Source organism: Bufo bufo, chromosome 2 (genome assembly GCF_905171765.1).
Source record: "Bufo bufo chromosome 2, aBufBuf1.1, whole genome shotgun sequence".
Taxonomy (NCBI): Eukaryota; Metazoa; Chordata; class Amphibia; order Anura; family Bufonidae; genus Bufo; species Bufo bufo.
This window is the reverse complement of record NC_053390.1, coordinates 145,913,200-145,934,260: the sequence shown is the minus strand read 5'-3', so window position 1 is coordinate 145,934,260 and position 21,061 is coordinate 145,913,200. Positions and strand designations below refer to the sequence as shown.

The 21,061-nt window shown below is 42.4% G+C and overlaps 1 protein-coding gene across 1 annotated transcript in view; it reads left to right on the top strand.

Moving 5' to 3' along the window:
* LIX1 (limb and CNS expressed 1) overlaps positions 1-21,061 on the top strand; it is a 194,390-nt gene that overhangs the window by 142,150 nt on the left and 31,179 nt on the right. The window contains exon 5 of the mRNA XM_040421573.1: positions 15,249-15,326. Within this exon, the coding sequence (XP_040277507.1) occupies positions 15,249-15,326 (78 nt within the window). The remainder of the gene's footprint in view (positions 1-15,248; positions 15,327-21,061) is intronic.

Genomic DNA, 21,061 nt, shown 5'->3' with positions numbered 1-21,061 from the left:
AATAAAAGGATTTTATGAAATGCTATGCTATGAAATGCTGAAACCCATTTCAGTTTTCTGTTTCTAGAAGACTAACGCAACAATATGTGTAACTGAAATCAATGGAAGTTTGCTTCAGAGTTTGCTGTCACATACGGCAACCTATAGTATTGGGCGTTGTATAGCAAGCACAGTGCTTGTTGTCAATGTCCATTGGGATGTCTGATCAACTACCTACTGAACAAATGCCAAGCTAAATATAAGTGTACCTTTGTTATAGAGATCGGTTGCTTCATTCTGGAGACAAAGTACAGTACTTTGAATCCATATGTATATGTGCAGTTAGGTGCACCAGGGGCGGCCCGAAGGCACTCTGTGCACCCTTGCTCCTCCTTCTTCCGGTGTCAGTCCCTCCCATTCCTTTTTGACTGACAGGGCCAGCGAGATGACTATACAGGAACTTGGCCAATCAAGAAGTAGTAGGAGGGCCTGGCAGTGGATGCCTGAGGAGTGCACAGAGTGGTTTGGGCCCACCTTCATTTGTATATGATTGAAAAAAATAATTCTCCAGAATGAAGCAACCAATCTGCATAACAAAGGTACCTGGCATTATAGCTAATCCTGCTTAGAGATGCTTTTACGATTAGAGCACAGGGAAATTACCATTTTCTCAATATGGTTCTTGTTACAAATCCGTCCCTAGGTCTGAAAGACGTTATGTTTGGTCTTCAAGATCTGAGCTTCTAAATCTGAACTGTAATTCCACCTTAAAATGGGCAAATTATAGTCTGGGGTTTTCTGGGACTTTTTAACTGATGACCTATCCTCTGATGCCTCTAGAGCTCTGGTGACTTCTCAAACAGTTAATCCGTGGGTGTCGGTCCCCCACCAATCATATACCGATGAGGATAGGTCAGTCTTGGGAAGCTCCTTTGACAATATCTTCTGGATGTAAGCCCAGTTCAGTAGACCTACAGAGGGGGCTGGGTGTTATACAGTGGATATAAAAAGTCTACACTCCCTTGTTAAAATGTCAGGTTATTGTGATGTAAAAAAAATGAGACAAAGATAAATCATTTTAGAACTTTTTCCACCTTTAATGTGACCTATAAACTGTACAACTCAATCGAAAAACAAACTGAAATCTTTTAGGTAGAGGTAAGAAAAAATATAAGAATAAAATAATATGGTTGCATAAGTGTGCATACCCTTAAACTAATACTTTGTTGAAGCACCTTTTGATTTTATTAGAACACTCAGTCTTTTTGGGTATGAGTCTATTAGTATGGCACATTTTGACTTGGCAAGATTCGCCCCCTCTTTGCAAAAACACTCCAAATCTGTCAGATTGCGAGGGCATCTCCTGTGCACAGCCCTCTTCAGATCAGATCACAGATTTCCAATCGGATTCAGGTCTGGGCTCTGGCTGGGCCATTCCAAAGCTTTAATCTTCTTCTGGTGAAGCCATTCCTTTGTTGATTTGGATGTATGCTTTGGGTCGTTGTCATGCTGAAAGATGACGTTCCTCTTCATGTTCAACTTTCTAGCAGAAGCCAGTAGGTTTTGTGCCAATATTGACTGGTATTTGGAACTGTTCATAAAATTCCCTCTAGCTTAACTAAGGCCCCAGTTCCAGCTGAAGAAAAACAGCCACCACCATGCTTCACTGTGGGTATGGTGTTCTTTTGGTGATGTGTAGTGTTGTTTTTGGGCCAAACATATCTTTTGGAATTATGGCCAAAAAGTTTAACCTTCGTTTCATCAGACCATAACACCTTTTCCCACATGCTTTTGGGAGACTTCAGATGTGTTTTTGCAAAATGTAGCCTGGCTTGGATGTTTTTCCTCATAAGAAAAGGCTTTCGTCTTACCCCATAGCCCAGACATATGAAGAATACGGGAGATTGTTGTCACATGTACAACACAGCCAGTACTTGCCAGATATTCCTGCAGCTCCTTTAATGTTGCTGTAGGCCTCTTGGTAGCCTCCCAGACCAGTTCTTCTGGGAGGCTACCAATTAATCTTAATTAATTTTGGAGGGACGTCCAGTTCTTGGTAATGTCACTGTTGTGCCATATTTTCTCCACTTCATGATGACCATCTTCAGTGTGTTCCATGGTATATCTAATGCCTTGGAAATTCTTTTGTACCCTTCTCCTGACTGATACCTTTTAACAATGAGATCCCTCTGATGCTTTAGAAGCTCTCTGTGGACCATGGCTTTTGCTGTGGGATGCGACTAAGAATATTTCAGGAAAGACCAACTAGAGCAGCAGAACTTTATTTGGGGTTAATCAGAGGCACTTTAAATGATGGCAGGTGTATGCTGACTCCTATTTAACCTCTTCAGGACACAGGGCGTACAAGTACGCCCTTATGTCCTGGTACTTAAGGACACAGGGCGTACCTGTATGCCCTGTGTATTTCTGATCACCGCCGCGCGGCGGGCGGGGTGATCGGAAACCGGTGCCTGCTCAAATCATTGAGCAGGTACCTCGGCTAAATGCCCGGGGGACGTCCGTGACCCCCCCATGTCGGCGATCGCCGCAAACCGCAGGTCAATTCAGACCTGCGGTTTGCGGCTTTTACCTATTGTGGCGGGCGGTGCCATCGGGTCCCCATGCGGCTGTAGGGGGGACCCGATGGCATGGAAGGCAGCGCGATGTCTAAGGAAGGCATCGCGCTGCCTTCCTGTGACGTGCCTGTGAGATCCAGTCCCCTGGATCTCACAGGCCGGAAGCTGTATGAGTAATACACACAGTATTACTCATACAGCCAATGCATTCCAATAGAGAAGTATTGGAATGCATTGTAAAGGATTAGACCCCCAAAAGTTCAAGTCCCAAAGTGGGACAAAAAATTAAGTGAATTTTTTTTTGAAAAAATAAAGTTTTCCCCCCAAAAAATTAAAAGTTTCAAGTAAAAATAAACAAAAACGTCATTTTCCCCAAATAAAGTTAAAAAAAATTGGTAAAAAATAGGGGGGAAAAAAAGTATACATATTAGGTATCGCCGCGTCCGTATCAACCGGCTCTATAAACATATTACATGACCTAACCCCTCAGATGAACACCGTAAAAAAAAAAAAAAAAAAAAAATGTGCTAAATAAACCATTTTTTTGTCACCTTACATCACAAAAAGTACAACAGCAAGCGATTAAAAAGGCGTTTGCCCACCAAAATAGTACCAATCTAACCGTCACCTCATCCCGCAAAAAATGAGCCCCTACCTGAGGCAATCACCCAAAAAATAAAAAAAAACTATGGCTCAGAATATGGAGACACTAAAACATCATTTTTTTTTGTTTTAAAAAAGCTGTTATTGTGTAAAACTTACATAAATAAAAAACAGTATACATATTAGGTATCGCCGCGTCCGTATCAACCGGCTCTATAAAAATATCACATGACCTAACCCCTCAGATGAACACCGTAAAAAATTTAAAATAAAAACTGTGCTAAATAAACCATTTTTTGGTCACCTTACATCACAAAAAGTCACGATCAAAAAGTCACACGCACCCCAAAATAGTGCCAATAAAACCGTCATCTCATCCCGCAAAAATCATATCCTACCCAAGGTAATCGCCCAAAAACTGAAAAAATTAGGGCTCTCAGACTATGGAAACACTAAAACATGATTTTTCTCAGAATGGCCTAGATAAGTCAAAGCGTTTGAAAGTTATCACCACTTAAAGTGACACTGGTCAGATTTTCAAAAAATGGCCTGGTCCTTAAGGTGAAATAAGGCTGTGTCCTTAAGGAGTTAACATGATTTTGAATGTGATTGCTTAATTCTGAACACAGCTACATCCCCAGTTATAAGAAGGTGTGCACACTTATGCAACCACATTATTTTAGATTTTTTTTGTTTTCTTCCCTCCACCTAAAAGATTTCAGTTTGTTTTTCAACTGAGTTGTACAGTTTATAGGTCACATTCAAGGTGGAAAAAGTTCTGAAATGATTTATCTTTTACATCACAGAAACCTGACATTTTAACAGGGGTGTGTAGACTTTTTATATCCACTGTATCTGCAATAAAACCTATTAAACAATATGCCCATCTGATTGGGACCGTACAGAAACGTGAACCCTTTTTCTTTTTTTTTTTGCTATGTTATAGAAAACCTTCAAAAATCTAGAATTTTTTTTCTTCATTTTATGGAGAATTAAGGAGAACTTATCGATGCAGTAGTAACACATGGGCAATTTTTATTTTTTTCCGTCAAAGTGTTACAATCCGGCCATGAAACTCAAGACATCAAATAAGGAGCTGCCAACAATGTCTGAAATTTGCTGTACATTTGGGAAATATAAGAAGGCAAAAGAATTGTTGTGCAGTTTGTACAGCAAATTTAATTCAACGCATGCATTTTGCTGTGCTCTCCATCCCAATACTAAACATTTCCCCATACACCACATAAAAGAGACGTCGATGGTGCCAGCAGAAAGCTGAGGCACCAGATGATTGTAAATGGCAGGAAAGTCGGATCCAAACATGCACTGGCCAATTATCAGAGCAGATTAAATAAACATTTTCAATGCTTAGATGCTGATTATTTAGTGTGTGATGAGTGTGTCCCGATAGAGCTTGTTAATGCAAGTAAATTTATGCTAGGAGATCAGATACCCATGAATAAAACATACCTCCCTACAAAGAAATATAAAATGTCCTCTAAGGTATATGAACCTACCATATTTTTTCCAGCAGGAAATTAGTTCTTTCCTCACCTCCAAACATTAATAGGTGAGAACAGTGAGTGGCCAAAAAATAGACCCTGAATACGGCTCTTTGGGGAAGGCTGAAATGAAACACAGCAGGGGGTACGGTTACAGTATTTGCCCACTTCTATTTCCCTAGGAAATCAGACAGATTTGCTGCACCAGGTTTATGTCAATCAAAACGGTTAATTAAATTTGATTTTGTTCGATCATTACCCCATGGAATTTTTTTCCTATTCCATTGGAAGTGAAATTACGGAATATTTTTTTAGATGACCACATTAATGGCAAATACTACACAGACTTGGCTGTAAAGGTTGCATTGAAAAAACATTACATCGAAAAAGTTACAAAAAGCCTTGTTACTTAGATTATATTTCATTACTTAAAGGGGTTGCACAGGTTTAGAAAACCTTAATGAGTCTGACTTGCAATGCCTTATACAAGCTGTGGCCAGGTTTCCCACTGCTTTTGGAAAAAAACAAAGTTATAAATTCGGAATCCTGTTGGCAAATGTGTTTCTGTTACTCAGGTCTTCAATCATTTAGATATTGTCATGTAGCCTTCTTATATGTGGTGGAAAAGTGGTGGGAAGACTATGCTTTATGTTTTCAACCCATTAAGAAGGAAGCCTAGTTTAGTACTTAAAAGGGTTGTTCACCTTCAGGGGCCTTTCTGCCAACCCCTCCCCAATCCTCCAGAAGCATACTTACCTGCCCCCCTCCCCACCCACCTCTGAGTTCCAGCTCCTTCGGTCCCCTGCCACCACTGCCTCGTTTCGACCTCCACATGTCAACATTCTTTTTGACGCAGTTCACGTGGCCGCAGCTGCCAATGACTGGTCTCAGTGATGACGTGTCCCCCCATGCATGATGTGACCCAGCGACATGACACCTGGGGGACACATCACCACTGCAGCCAGTCATTAGCTGCAACGACCACGTCACCCTTGTCAAACAGACATTTATATGTGGAGACCAGAGCAAGGCAGCGGTGGCACAGGACCGAAGGAGCTGGAACCCAGCGGTCAATAGCAGGTAAGTATGCTTCTCTCTGCAGGTCTGATGTGTGGGGGCGAAGGGGGTCAGGCAGAAAGGCTCCCTGAAGGTGAACAAACCCGTTAAGGGCAAGACCATTTATTTTTTTATTTTTTCATCTGTGCTTTTCAAAAACCATAACTTTTTTGTCCATCGACATAGACATATGGGGGTTTATTTTTTGTGGGATACATTGTTACTTTTTGATATCAACATGAGGGTCGGCGGTATGAAAATACACAGTGATTCTGCCATTGTTTTGGGGTTTTGTTTTTACAGCATTAATTGGCCGGTATAAATGACATACATGCCATACATTGATCTATCGCTTCTCAGCGTCATTTATAAACACCTACTATACGTTTTGATCACATGGTGACCACCGCCCCCACAAAATAGCACCTGCAGGTGGTGGCTGTTGCAGCTGTGATCCTGTGGGCTGGTGGGGCCCAGCGTTCTGGCCAGCAAGGGTGTTGTTGGGCTTCTGGGTCTCACCACCCGCAGGTTCTGTGTTGCAGCAGCAGGGACTGCTATGTGGTGCTGTGCCAATTTAGAATAGGGACCCACTCAATAGAGGCCACCTTTATGTAGTGTGTGGGCCTATGCACTTTGATCAAAACATACTAAGTTTAGAAATGACATGTGGATGTGTGATCCATATCTTTTTCTCCACAGTCTGATAAGTGACATAATAGTATATTCTGTGTCAGTACAATTATGCCAGTACCAAATTGATATCATTTTATAACTTTTTTTTTCTTGAAAATATTTTTTTTTGTGATGTTGTGTTCAAATACCCAGAATATTTTTATCTTTCTATAGATGGAACTGTATGGCATCTTTCACACGCGCGATAATTCCGCGCGGGTGCAATGCGTAATGCGAACGCATTGCGCAGGCACGGATTAAGGACCCATTCATTTAAATGGGTCTGTGTACATGAGCGGTGGTTTTCACGCATCACTTTTGCATTAAAGTGAATAGGGCTGTGTGAAAATCGCATTCGCAAGCAAGTGTGGATGCAATTCGATTTTCACGGATGGTTTCTAAGAGATGTTGTTTGTAAACATTCAGTCTTTTATCACGTGCGTGCAAAACGCAGTAAATCGCATTGCACCCGCGCGATAAAAACTGAACGCGATTGTGAACAAAACTGAATGGCTTTGTTTGCGAAATCGTGCAGTTTTCACTGAACGCGTCCGCAATGCATCTGGACATAATCCGGACACGCTCGTCTGCAAGGGGCCTATGAGGGCTTCTTTTTTGTAGACTGTGTTGTAGTTTTCCTTGGTGCTTTTCAATGGTACATTTAACATTTTGTCCTTTTTGGGAAATGGAATGAATAAAAAAAAGAATTTGCCCATTTTTTTAATTTTTCATAAAAGCGTGATTATTTTATTCAGTGGGTCTTTACGGATGCAGCAATAAGTTATGTATAGTTTTTACATTTTTTGTAAATGTATGTAAGTAAATGTGTTTGCAGCAAAAAAGGCAATTTTTAATTTTTTTTCTAAACACTATATTTAAAAATTTTGAATTTATTTCTTTTTTTACTACTGTATTCCTGTGTTACAGTAAAAGTGGCATATTGCCTTTTCGGCCCTGCCAAACAATGGGATGACTCAGTCAGCATTGACACCAGCAACTAATGGATTAAACTGCTGGGATTGGAGTTAACAGTGCAAGTAATGCACCAGTGTAATTTAGGCCTCATGCACACGACCGTTGTGTGCATCCGTGGCCGTTGTGCCGTTTTGCGTTTTTTTTCGCGGACCCATTGACTTTCAATGGGTCCGTGGAAAAATCGGAAAATGCACCGTTTTGCAGCCGCATCCGTGATCCGTGTTTCCTGTCCGTCAAAAAAATATGACCTGTCCTATTTTTTTGACGGACAACGGTTCACGGACCCATTCAAGTCAATGGGCCCGTGAAAGAACACGGATGCACACAAGATTGGCATCCGCGTCCGTAATCCGTGGCCGTAGGTTACTTTCATTCAGACGGATCCGAAGATCCGTCTGCATAAAAGCTTTTTCAGAGATAAGTTTTCACTTTGTGAAAACTCATATCCGACAGTATATTCTAACACAGAGGCGTTCCCATAGTGATGGGGACGCTTCTAGTTAGAATATACTACGAACTGTGCACATGACTGCCCCCTGCTGCCTGGCAGCACCCGATCTCTTACAGGGGGCTGTGATCCGCACAATTAACCCCTCAGGTGCTGCACCTGAGGGGTTAACTGTGCATATCATAGCCCCCTATAAGAGATCAGGGGCAGACCCCCCTCCCTCCCCAGTTTGAATATCATTGGTGGCCAGTGTGCGCCCCCCCCCCCGCCCCCCCCCTATTGTAATATCATTGGTGGCCAGTGTGCGCCCCCCCCGCCCCCCTATTGTAATATCATTGGTGGCCAGTGTGCGCCCCCCCTATTGTAATATCATTGGTGGCCAGTGTGCGGCCCCCCCGCCCCCCCCATTGTAATATCATTGGTGGCCAGTGTGCGGCCTCCCCCGGCCACCCCCCCTCCCCCTATTGTAATATCATTGGTGGCCAGTGTGTGGCCTCCCCTGGCCCCCCCCTCCCTCTATTGTAATATCATTGGTGGCCAGTGTGCGCCCCCCCGCCCCCCCTATTGTAATATCATTGGTAGATTCGTAGCCAGTGTGCGGCCTCCCCTCCCCCCCCCCGATCATTGGTGGCAGCGGAGATTCCGATCGGAGTCCCAGTTTAATCGCTCTGGGGCTCCGATCGGTAACCATGGCAACCAGGACGCTACTGCAGGCCTGGTTGCCATGGTTACTTACCAATATTACAATATTAGAAGTATCATACTTACCTGCTGGCTGCTGCGCTGTCTGTGTCCGGCCGGGAGCTCCTCCTACTGGTAAGTGACAGGTCTGTGCGGCGCATTGCTTAATGATCTGTCACTTACCAGTAGGAGGAGCTCCCGGCCGGACACAGACAGCGCAGCAGCCAGCAGGTAAGTATGATGCTTCTAATGTAATATTGCTAAGTAACCATGGCAACCAGGCCTGCAGTAGCGTCCTGGTTGCTATGGTTACCGATCGGAGCCCCAGAGCGATTAAACTGGGACTCCGATTGGAATCTCCGCTGCCACCAATGATCGGGCGGGGGGGGGGAGAGGGGAGGCCGCACACTGGCCACCAATGAAATTACAATAGAGGGGGGGAGGGGGGCCGACGGAGGCCGCACAGTGGCCACCAATGATATTACAATAGAGGGGGGGCCGGGGGGGCCGCACACTGGCCACCAATGATATTACAATAGAGGGAGGGGGGGCCGGGGGGGCGCACACTGGCCACCAATGATATTAAAATAGAGGGAGGGAGGGGGGGCCACACACTGGCCACCAATGATATTACAATAGAGGGGGGGCCAGGGGGGGGCCGCACACTAGCCACCAATGGTATTCAAACTGGGGAGGGAGGGGGGTCTGCCCCCTGCTGCCTGGCAGCCCCTGATCTCTTACAGGGGGCTATGATACGCACAATTAACCCCTTCAGGTGCAGCACCTGAAGGGTTAATTGTGCTGATCACAGCCCCCTGTAAAAGATTGGGTGCTGCCAGGCAGCAGGGGGCAGTCATGTACACAGTTAGTAGTATATTCTAACTAGAAGCGTCCCCATCACTATGGGAACGCCTCTGTGTTAGAATATACTGTCGGATCTGAGTTTCACGATGTAACTCAAATCCGATGGTATATTCTAACATAGAGGCGTTCCCATGGTGATGGGGACGCTTCAAGTTAAAATATACCATCGGATTGGAGAAAACTCTGATCCTATGGTATATTAACTCCTGACTTTACATTGAAAGTCAATGGGGGACGGATCCGTTTGAAATTGCACCATATTGTGTCAACCTCAAATGGATCCGTCCCCATTGACTTGCATTGTAATTCAGGACGGATCCGTTTGGCTCCGCACGGCCAGGCGGACACCAAAACGACTTTTTTTCATGTCCGTGGACCCTCCAAAAATCAAGGAAGACCCACGGACAAAAAAACGGCCACGGATCACGGAAAAACGGAACCCGTTTTTGCAGACCGCAAAAAAAAACGGTCGTGTGCATGAGGCCTTATACAGCTGGCACCTGCAAGTATGGCGCGGGCACAGCTCCTGAGGCCGCACTATCACAGTGCCTTGTGGCTTAACTAGCTACTTACAGTGACATACTTTTACTGCACAGTGGCTTAAAGAGGTTCTCTCAGGCTTTTAATATTGATGACCTATCTTCAGGATAGGTCATCAATATCAGATTGCCGGCATTCTGACACCCGGAACCCCCTCTAATCAGCTGTATGATGTGAGGGCCATCTCTGTTCCTGCTTGCTGCTGCTATGTCTATGGCGAGCAGGAAGAGAGAAGGGCGACGGCACTTGCACACTGCGAGCACACTCACAACATACAGGTGATCAGTGGGGGTGTTGGGAGATGGACCCCTGCCGATCTGATATTGATGACCTATCCTGAGGATAGGTCATCATATTAAAAGCCCGGAGAACCCCAGCAATCGTTCAGTGGTGGGACGAAATATATACAGTGAGATGGGGGGGGGGGCAAAAAAATGAAATGTATAAATGGACAAAGGGGGCAAAAATGAAATATACACATTGAAAGAGGGGGGCAAAAAATGAAATGTATACCTTGAGAGAGGGGGCAAAAAGGTAAAAGGGGGGTGGGGTAATGGGGCTGTGGGGCCCCAAGCCAAAATTTGACCTGGGGCCCATAGAACTCTAGTTACGCCACTGCATGAGAATGAATATCTAATGCATTTTTAACCTTTGATCCATTGTCCTCTTATCTCATTATCCTTGAATGTGTTTGTTTGCCATAAACAAAAGAAGCTGACAAATGTCCAATAATCAAGTTCAGTATCTAGAAGAACCTATGGATTACATAAATGTGTCACTAAAACTCCATGATCTCATAACTAGCTAGTTCTAATCATAAAACAGAACACATAAGGACCTCTATTTTCTTAGCAAAAGTACATCAAGCTTATTCACTAACCAAGCTATTTCTTTACTTTAACTCTTCCTCAAACTTTAAGGTAGAAATATAAGATAAAGATGTCTGACCGTGACAGCATGGCGGAGCCACAAATAGTATCCTACTGCTTTTTCTGGCAGCCTTACACTCTTAGGAATGGTGTTTTCCTAGAGAAAAACTCTCTTTAGGTCTACCTTGCAGCAACTCAAAGCAAACAGGTCTTCTGTCTTGTCTGTTCACTTGCAGACTCTCTACTAACCAGTGGGCAGGACCAGCCGGTCTCCCAGCACCTAACCACCAGTTTAACTGTTTCCTGATTATACATAGACTTTAGGAATACATAAAGCATAGAAAAGTTACATTAGACATTTGTACCACTAAAAATACAGTGGTCCCTCAAGTTGCAATAGCAATTGGTTCCAGGACGACCATTGTATGTTGAAACCATTGTAAATTGAGTAATCAGTTCCAAAGCCCCAAAATGTCATCCAAGATAAGAGAAATTTAAATTTAAGAAAAATAAGCGAATAACTAAGATAGATAAAACAAGTCCTTAAATATAACAGTCAGGGATAGATGCTAACTAGGTTGGATCTGAGTCTGAGGCATTGTATGTTGAGTCTGTTTTCAACTTGTGATGGGTCAGAAAAGACCATTTTATGCTGAAAATATTGAATCCTGAGGCCATTGTATCTTGGCAATAAATCATGGTATTAACCCTTTAGCAGTGATCCACCGGGTCACTGCATTTCCACCCATGTACTGTATCAAAGAAAATCCAGGTCCACAGTTCAGTATGAGTTAACTAAGCCTGTAATCTGCTTGCCCGGCAGATAAGACCTCACCATTTTAGGGTTAGCAATAAAAAAATCATTTTGTAACGTGTTTGTGCGCTCAGCTATAAATGTGTCACTTCCTTCCCTGTTTGCAGGCCACCCACGACTCCAATAACGCATTTTATGTTCTTTAAACCACGAGCGAAGCCTGGTTACTGAACACATCAGACATAGCAGAGTTTATGATCTGCTCGGCGTTTGTAATATGTTTCAGGACTGTGTACTGGTGACAAGATGGCATTTTATAGCCAGCACGACCTGTAATTCGTGCTGTTTAAGGGCAGATGCACGCGGACCCTGGCTATATCACTATGTACTAAAATGGCTGCAACAAGCCAATGCAGTATTCTAGTCATTCAAATCCTCCCGCTGGCACTAGCGCTGACAATCTTAAAGAAAACACAATTACAATATAAAGAATAACAGAGCAGCATCTCATCACACAGAAATTCGCCGATCCGGCCAAGGAAGAGTATTGCTTTCAGGAAAGGCTGTGGTAGGTTTCAGAACCGGAGTCTTGAGGCTTCAGTGAGTTTATAATGAAATAAAGAAACAGCATTTTTTTGGAGGTCAGACGCACATTGGCATTTCATATTTCTTTTATTATATTATCCATTTGAGAACATTTCATTTACCTTTGTGTCATTTATAAAGAAGTAAAATTATCGGGAATGAAAGCATTTTTTGGACAATAGAATTAGTCTGACTTATAATGGATATAAATAATGAGTGGATGTCGAAGCAATCTGTTGTATTATCAAGATGTAGCATGGCTGAATTGGTCATTTAACTCATTTTGTCTGCATTGTTTATTAATCATCTTTTTGCTATGATGGAAAAAACGCATATGGGGAGATTTATCATAAATCCGGCGCAGCATCCGGCAGCACACCTGGGTATCATAGCCAGGTGCACGGCGCCGCGGCACTATGATAAAAAATCTCCCCTATGTGTTTTTTCCTAGCACAGCATAAAGAAGAAGCTAGCTTTCAGTGTTATTCTATGCAGGCTTCTATGCCGCCGGCCCGCCCCCTTTCTGGGAAGGTGACAAAGCCAGCGGAAAAATGCCACTTGTGCAAATACTTTTGCGCACATGTCATTGAAAAGTTTGAAACTCCACAAATGTGGCATATCGTAATGATAAATCTGGCATATCGTAATGATAAATCTGCCCCGCAATAACTTCTGTTTTTATGATGCCATATAGGGGCTCACCTACAATGCTCACATTATAATGTCATCATCATAGGTCAACCATAATCTCACTCTGCCTCCAAAATGACAAATGCTGCATACCTTCCAGAGTCAGCAACAGAGTCTCCAGTGGGAGCCCCAAAACAACAGGCAGAATGCCCCTAAAAAGGGTTGTGTGACCATAAGTACATTTTCCTTAACGAGGTGCTGGAGTAAAGCAGTGGTCCCCCATGCCCACTGCCACTCCAATCATCTCTGTGGGACCACCAGAGATAGACGACTGCTAGAAAAAGTTCATATGGTGGGACAACCTTTTTAAAACATTTTCAGGATTTTAAGCTAAACACGTTATAGAGAGTGCCGTCAAAATCAGTCCCAGCAACAGAGCTTTCATTAGAAGTGAAATAGTGCCCCAGTGCCGCCTCATCTGTGCCCATGTAAAAAAAAAGTGCACCCCTAAATTATTTATCTGGTAACCAGTCTGGTGCCAATAAGTAAAAAAATGCCAAGTGGCAACTCAGAGGATAGAGATCACTATCAAGTGTTCAGTAACTGACTGAGCCATCTCAACTGGCCTCTGACCTTGCGAAGAGACAAATATACTATTGCAGGCTATGGTTGAGAAGTTATTATTAAATGGTTTGTCCTGCCATATATATTGATGACCTATCATAAGGTACGACCTATCGTCACGCCTGCCAATCAGCTGTTTGATGAGGAGGCAGCGCTCCATGCTACCGCTGCTTCCTGGTCATTATACTATGCGTTGTCTCCTGTGGAGTGGCGGCGTAGTGTAAATACAAGTACTTGCTCCATTCAAGTGAACGGAGTGAGTACTTGTCATTGCACTGCACTTCTGAGGTAAGGTGCAGGGTAATGAAGAGAAAGCAGCATTTGAATGGAGCGCCACCTCCTCTTCAAACAGCTGATTGACGGGGTCCCAAGTGTCTGAACCCCACGATCTGATATTGATGACCTATCCTGACGATAGGTCATCAATATATATGGTTGGACAACCCCTTTAAACTCTGCCTGAGGCTAACTATGGCAGGCCTGGGACTCTTCAGAAGGACTCAGGCTGTCATAGCAAGTGAGTGGCTACTGCAATCTCATTGGGGGTGAGCTGTGAGCTGACATCAAATCCAGCTCAGTCCCTATAAATTATTTCTAAGATACCATGCCATAGTTGACCAGAGCATCTGAGGGCGTAAATGTCCATGATCAGAGTTGTCTCCACAGTGCAGTTGTATGCTGTGTAAAACAGCAAGCACACCTGCCAGACATGGCTACTGCTCAGCTCCTCAATGGGAGTCATCTTCAGAGACCAGACATCTGACGAACATGTATATCTGTTGTCTGGAAGTAGGGAAAATCCAGCAATTGGTGACTTAATGTTGAAAACTATACCTTCATTGTCACCTCATTAAAATTGAGGAGGGTCTGTGCCATAACACACTTGAATTCTCTTGTTGTCATTCATAAACAGGCTTTCATGAAAGCGACATTAACATTTGACCACTGAGAGGTGTAGTACACATGTGGACAAAATTATTGGTACCCTCCCGTTAAAGAAAGAAAAACCCACAATGGTCACTGAAATCATTTGAAACTGACAAAAGTAATAATAAATACAAATTTACTGAAAAGCTGCGGAAATCAGACATTGCTTTAATAGTTTAACATGTCCCCGTGGTAAAATTATTTTCAATCTTTTCTAGGGGTACCATCATTTTTGTCCAGGACAGTTTTATTATTATTATGTTTTATTTATTTTTTTATTATTCTGTTTAACCAAAATTTTAAAGGCAATGTCTAAATTTTCAGTAAAATGTTATTTATTATTACTTTTGTCAGTTTCAAATTATTTCAGGGACCATTGTGGGTTTTTCTTTCTTTAATGGAAGGGTACCAACAATTTTGTAGACGTGTAGCAGAGGCGAAGATGTAGACGTGTATTATTACGAAGATGTAGCAGTGGCTTGGTGATGTCCTGGATTCGAATGTGACTAAAGACAACATCTGCAGAAGTTTCTATCTTCTCCCCTTGTAGGCATGGACCTCCACTAGTTCCTTCCCATACCACAAAAACATGCTGATAGGATTAATTGTTTTCTATGAAATTGTCTCTAGTGTGTGTCTGAGATATGGAAATTATATTGTGAGCCCCATTGAGGAAGGAGACTGTAGATCACTGCAGAATATGTTGGTATTATACATAAATACTGTCTATGAGTGAACAGATAAAACAATATGGAAATATTCCTTTCGACTGTGTTGTATAAATAATATTCATTGGGTTTTATTCCAACAATTACAGTTAATAAGAATTAATTTTCAAGATATCACATTGTCATGACTCCTAATAAACAATATATACTAGCTATGTATAATGTATATGTTCAGTAAACAATAAGTAAATGTAGTGTAATAATCTTATTCCTGGTATTACCTCCTATATTACAGGAACTCATGATAGTCTTTCAGCTCCTGCACTGGAACGGAAGTCTTAAAGCCCTGAGAGACACAAAGTGCTCCCGTCAGGTAAGAAATATCTGACACATTAGCCAGTCCATGCGTTTAACCCATAAACACTTACCCAGCATGTATTTGCTTTTTATTCTGAAATCCTACGGATTTACTGAGAAACAGCTGTGATTTTTGCATCATCTCCGATGCCAATTCTTGTTCTCAATAATGCTGCCAACGGCAAGTAAACTGTTGAGTGTGTGATTAAATGCAGAGCTGGAGAAAGTACTCTGTGCAATATTAGTGTATATACAATTCTACTTGATAATACATGATATGAGTTGTATCAAGCAGAAAAAGAACCTGGCCGATGCCTCAGTGACACTAACGGGCAGTGACACATCTTTCTAAACTGGGATTCCTAGTGTACTGCCATAATGATCTCATAAAAGTGAAGAGAATATACGCTCCATTACTTTCCAACACTTTTGTGTGTGCCAGTGAGTGATTCCAATAATTAAAGAGTAAGACTCTTGCTATCTGGCCCATGCAGAGCCCTATTGTTGACTGACTGTAGGGTCAGCTGTCTAATGGGTCCAGGACTACACCATATTTCACCAACTTAAGCCACATTTGCCAAATTACTCTGAAGTTAAAGGGATTGTCCAGCCTTTACTAAGGATAGGCCATCACCAACTGATAAGCGGGGTCAGACAGTCTACACTTTGGCCAATCAGTTGTTTAGGAGTAGCTCTGTTGCCAGAAGTTGGCACTGGAACTACACAACTCCATCAATCTTGAAGTCAATGGATGCATGCAGAGCTGTAGTTACAAACTCACTCTACTACAAGGTTGATCGAGCTCTGTAGTTCTGGTGTCGTCTTCTGGCAGTGGAGCTACAGCCAGTCGCTGGTGGTGCGGGCTGTCGGACCTCTGCAGATCAGCTAGTGATGGCCTATGCTGAAGACAGGACAATATTTAGTAAAGGTTGGACAACCCCTTTAATCTAGAGGGGATTATCCAGATATTTGTTAAAAGGGTACAATTAGGAGAATCAGGGAATCTCCAGGTTCCATCCCAACATGGTTTGTAAGGTACAGAATTGTATGGCAGAAGCGTAGCTGTACAAACCCAAGGTCAGGGCAGAATGACTTTATTCAGTAGGTGTAAATCGATATAGGTCAAGGCAGGCATCAATCATATAGTAATAAAATATTTGCCTGTGTCAGTCCAAATAAATCAAGTGATAACTACACCCAACACTTAGGAACCTTGTTTCTCAGTCAAGGATCAGGTGACTAGCGCTAGAAGCTGGAGGAAACTGGCATCAAGGAAACCTACTATGGTGGCAGTTCCAGGGAGCAGAGAGGGATGTTGTCTGCAATTTTTTCTATGTGGAACATTTATGGCCTATCTCTGGAATGCACCATAAATGTCTAATAGGTGTATGGCTTACCTCTAGAACCCTCTCCTATTTCAAAAATGAGGCCCCAAAGTCATTGGAAAGAAAACATGGCATGCCCGGCCCCCCCTCCATTCACCACTATGGGACATCTGAAAATAGTTAGGCTATACTTCTTGTTGGCTGGATGGTAAAATTTGGATCTATTTTATACGTTGCTCTCTTTCAATATACAAACAAGGTTATAACAGAAAACCCCTAAGGGAATAGTATATGAAATACGTTTACAAAGCAGATACATTAAGAGCACAAATCATTGTGAAAAGATGGTTCCTGGCACTAGCAGTAAATAAACCTAAACATTTAGCTGGATCTTACTGAAGCAGATGATGGAAAAAATTATTCACCGTCCAAGCACACCGACACTGCGCCTTAGGACAGTTTATGGCAAAACTATTTTCACTGTATCCTGTGAAACTGTCAAAACAGTTCTGCTGTATCAAACATGCATTCTCAGATTCCCTCTCAGAGGTGGGGGGATGTGTATTATACTTTGTAGTTTGTGTTTTATATTATTTATCACCATGTGGGGGGTTTAGACATTGTAAATATAGAGCGAGATAAATGCACACTACAAATAACACAATTAAAAGGGCTGAGTAGTTTACAAAATACCTTATTAGGGAATTATATGTAAAAGTGGTTGTCCTACCAGAGGCAACCCCTTTCAAAATGTAGTCCTGGGTTATGCTTTTGGCACCCCCGGGAAACTGCTGACTTCGCAGCCAGGCATCTCCTCTACAGTAGCCTCTATATGGGAAATGTATGTAGCATTAAACGGCAGCCATTTAGATGAATAGTCAGGAAGTCTTGTGTCTGCCCGAACATGAGCCACTTGTAGAGAGAAACTGTCTGTTCTGGCTCGCAGAGGAGGGTATTAACCGCTAATGACTGCCAATACGCCTTTTTACAGTGGTCACTAAGATTGTGACGTCCGGGCTACAGGGTTCAGTGATTGTTACGGTGGTGTGCGGAATGGGGGTAGTAGTCGTACTCACTTTTCTGCAGCTCCCTGGGCCAGCATGCAGTGGAAGGGAGGTCAGCACCTATTCCTCCGAGGCATTCTCTGTTGCAGGGAACACCAGCCAGATGTTGGTTGAGGTGCCCTTGATGATAGTGGTTATGCTTAGGGTGCTTTGGTGGCTGGGCCCCTGTGTTGTTCGTGACGCCAGCACCGTAAGGTGCAAATGTTGGTGATGGAAGAGATAAGGAGTCAGTGGTAATAAAACAGTTGAACATTTACTTAAATCAAATATCTCAGGACCGTTGGTACAGTTCATCAATACAGTGCACTTTTATGGCATAAAGGAGGATTCAGAAATTAGTTTAGCTGTAATCCTTACAACAGGTCTGGCAATTATCAGTTGAGGAGTTTTCCTAATGCTGTTACTTTAGAGAACTTTTGTCTTGCCTGTACTTTTAGTCCAATCTCTAGCACTCAGGTACGGAATATAATGGTTTCCTTACTTTATATTGAGCAATCAAATGACAGGCAAACTCTCTGCTACATTATTTTATGCAGGATGCTCTCCTGAAGTATTCAGGTTCACTATGTCCCAGAAGGCATGTAGTGAAAAAGGATAATTAGGCGCCTTTTAATCATCTGGCTGTGTCCAGGTACTTTTAAGTCTCTCCCGGTCACTGGTGCTTATGAAGTCCATTAGCTAATTTTAGCTCTGATCTTCACTAGTCTTTCTCTATATTCATACATAAACTCACTGGTCTGTGCTGGGCTGCTGTGCTACTTGGTCAGTCCTCTCCAGGCTTGATCAGGGCCCAGAGGGTGAAAAGGCAGCTACATCTTGGACTGAGCCTGCTCTGCTCCTCCATACACTTTTTTTCTCCTCTCTACTTCCTACATTACTCCCTTCTGCTTCAACACTTCCTCCACACTGAGTCAGCAAACCCCAAGTTATATATAGTATGTGGCACAACCTAGGGTTGAATAAATGCAATGACAATGCCAGCCTGAACTTAGGATTTACAATACATTAAACACATACACAGAAATTTAAGGTGACCACTTATACACACATAAGTGGGACGCTGCAAAATGCATTGGGCTAGGCCACCTCTTTTTTACTGTGGCCTAGTCTAAGCCCCGCATTGGTTTCCTATACATGATGAGCAGGAACTCAGCTCTCGCATGAGAGCCAGGCTTCTGCTCTAACAGCCTGGATCGCCAGAAGCACCAATTAACCCCTTAGATATCGCAGTCGATAGCAACCTCGACATCTAAGCAGTTTAGATGCAGGGGGCTCCCTCTCTCAGGCATCAGAACCTGTGAATAAGATAACGGAGTACCAATTTCTTCGCATGAAATGTAGATTGATACAGTTGAATTCAAGAGGAGGACTTTTGCTGCCGCACAGTAGAGTGCCACCCCCCAACTTCATGGTGCTCGAGGCACATGCCTACTGGTGCAATGAACTCCCCTTGTGGAAAAAAATAAAATAAATTAAAATTCCCTCCACATACAGTATTTGGTATCACCAAGTCCATAATGACCCACACTGGTAATTTATCCAGCACAGTGAATGTTGTTAAAAAATATATATATTCAAAATCTTAATTTTTTTTGCTTATTTGCCACTAAGAAAGGTGAATAAAAAGCTATCAAAAAGCGTAATGTACCCCAAAATGGTAACAAGAAAACCTACAAGTTGTCCCGCAAAACTTAAGCCCTCACATAGCTCTTTAGAAAGAAAAATAAATAAGTTATGGGTCTTGGGAGGTGGCAATGCAAAAAAACATTTTTTTTATTTTTTTTAAATCATTATTGTGCAAAATTAGTAAACCTTAAAAAAAAAATTGAATTGGTATCGTTATAATCGTACTGACCCATAGAATAAAGTTATATTATTTATGCCGAAAAATGAAAGCCCCAAAATTTATATAAAAAAAATTCTGTGGCAGTATTTGTTTTTTTCCCATCCCCTAAAAAGAGTTAATACAAGTTAATCAGTAAGTTATGTGTACCTCAAAACGGTGCCATTAAAAACTACAATACGTCCCACAAAAAACAAATCCCTCATACAGCTACATCAACGGAAAAATAAAAAAGTTATAGCTTTTGGAATGCAGTGATGAAAAAAGTGAAAAAACAAATGAGAAAATAATTGCTTGGTCACTACGGCCCAAAACAAACTGGTCACTAAGGGGTTAAGTGGGGGACTACCCTTTATGATGTCTTTCTCTCCCTCTCTTTCTTGCTTAACAGGGTCAGGCAAGATGACTATTCAGGAAACGGACCTTGTTAATCAAGAAGTAGGGACAGACAAAAGAGGGTTGTAGTCAATGGAATATATTCAGACCATGGTCTTGTTACCAGTGGGGTACCTCAGGGATCTGTTCTGGGACCCATATTGTTTAATATCTTTATCAGCGAAATTTTAGAAGGCCTTGATGGTAAGGTGTGTCTTTTTGCTGATGACACAAAGATTTGTAACAGGGTTGATGTTCCTGGAGGGATACACCAAATGGAAACTGATTTAGGAAAACTAGAGGAATGGTCAAAAATCTGGCAACTAAAATGTAATGTTGATAAGTGCAAGATAATGCACCTGGGGCGTAAAAACCCAAGAGCAGAATATAAAATCAGTGATACAGTCCTGACCTCAGTATCTGAGGAAAGGGATTTAGGGGTCATTATTTCAGAAGACTTAAAGGTAGGCAGACAATGTCATAGAGCAGCAGGAAATGCTAGCAGAATGCTTGGGTGTATAGGGAGAGGCATTACCAGTAGAAAGAGGGAGGTGCTCATGCCGCTCTACAGAGCACTAGTGAGACCTCATTTGGAGTATTGTGCTCAGTACTGGAGACCATATCTCCAGAAGGATATTGATACTTTGGAGAGAGTACAGAGAAGAGCTACTTAACTAGTACATAGATTGCAGGATAAAACATACCAGGAAAGATTAAAGGACCTTAACATGTATAGCTTGGTAGAAAGACGAGACAGAGGGGATATGATAGAAACTTTTAAATACATAAAGGGAATCAACAAGGTAAAAGAGGAGAGAATATTTAAAAGAAGAAAAACTGCTACAAGAGGACATAGTTTTAAATTAGATGGGCAAAGGTTTAAACGTAATATCAGGAAGTATTACTTTACTGAGAGAGTAGTGGATGCATGAAATAGCCTTCCTGCAGAAGTGGTAGCTGCAAATACAGTGAAGGAGTTTAAGCATGCATGGGATAGGCATAAGGCCATCCTTCATATAAGATAGGGCCAGGGGCTATTCATAGTATTCAGTGTATTGGGCAGACTAGATGGGCCAAATGGTTCTTATCTGCCAACACATTCTATGTTTCTATGTTTCTCTGAAGAAGCAGGAGGATCAAGAGT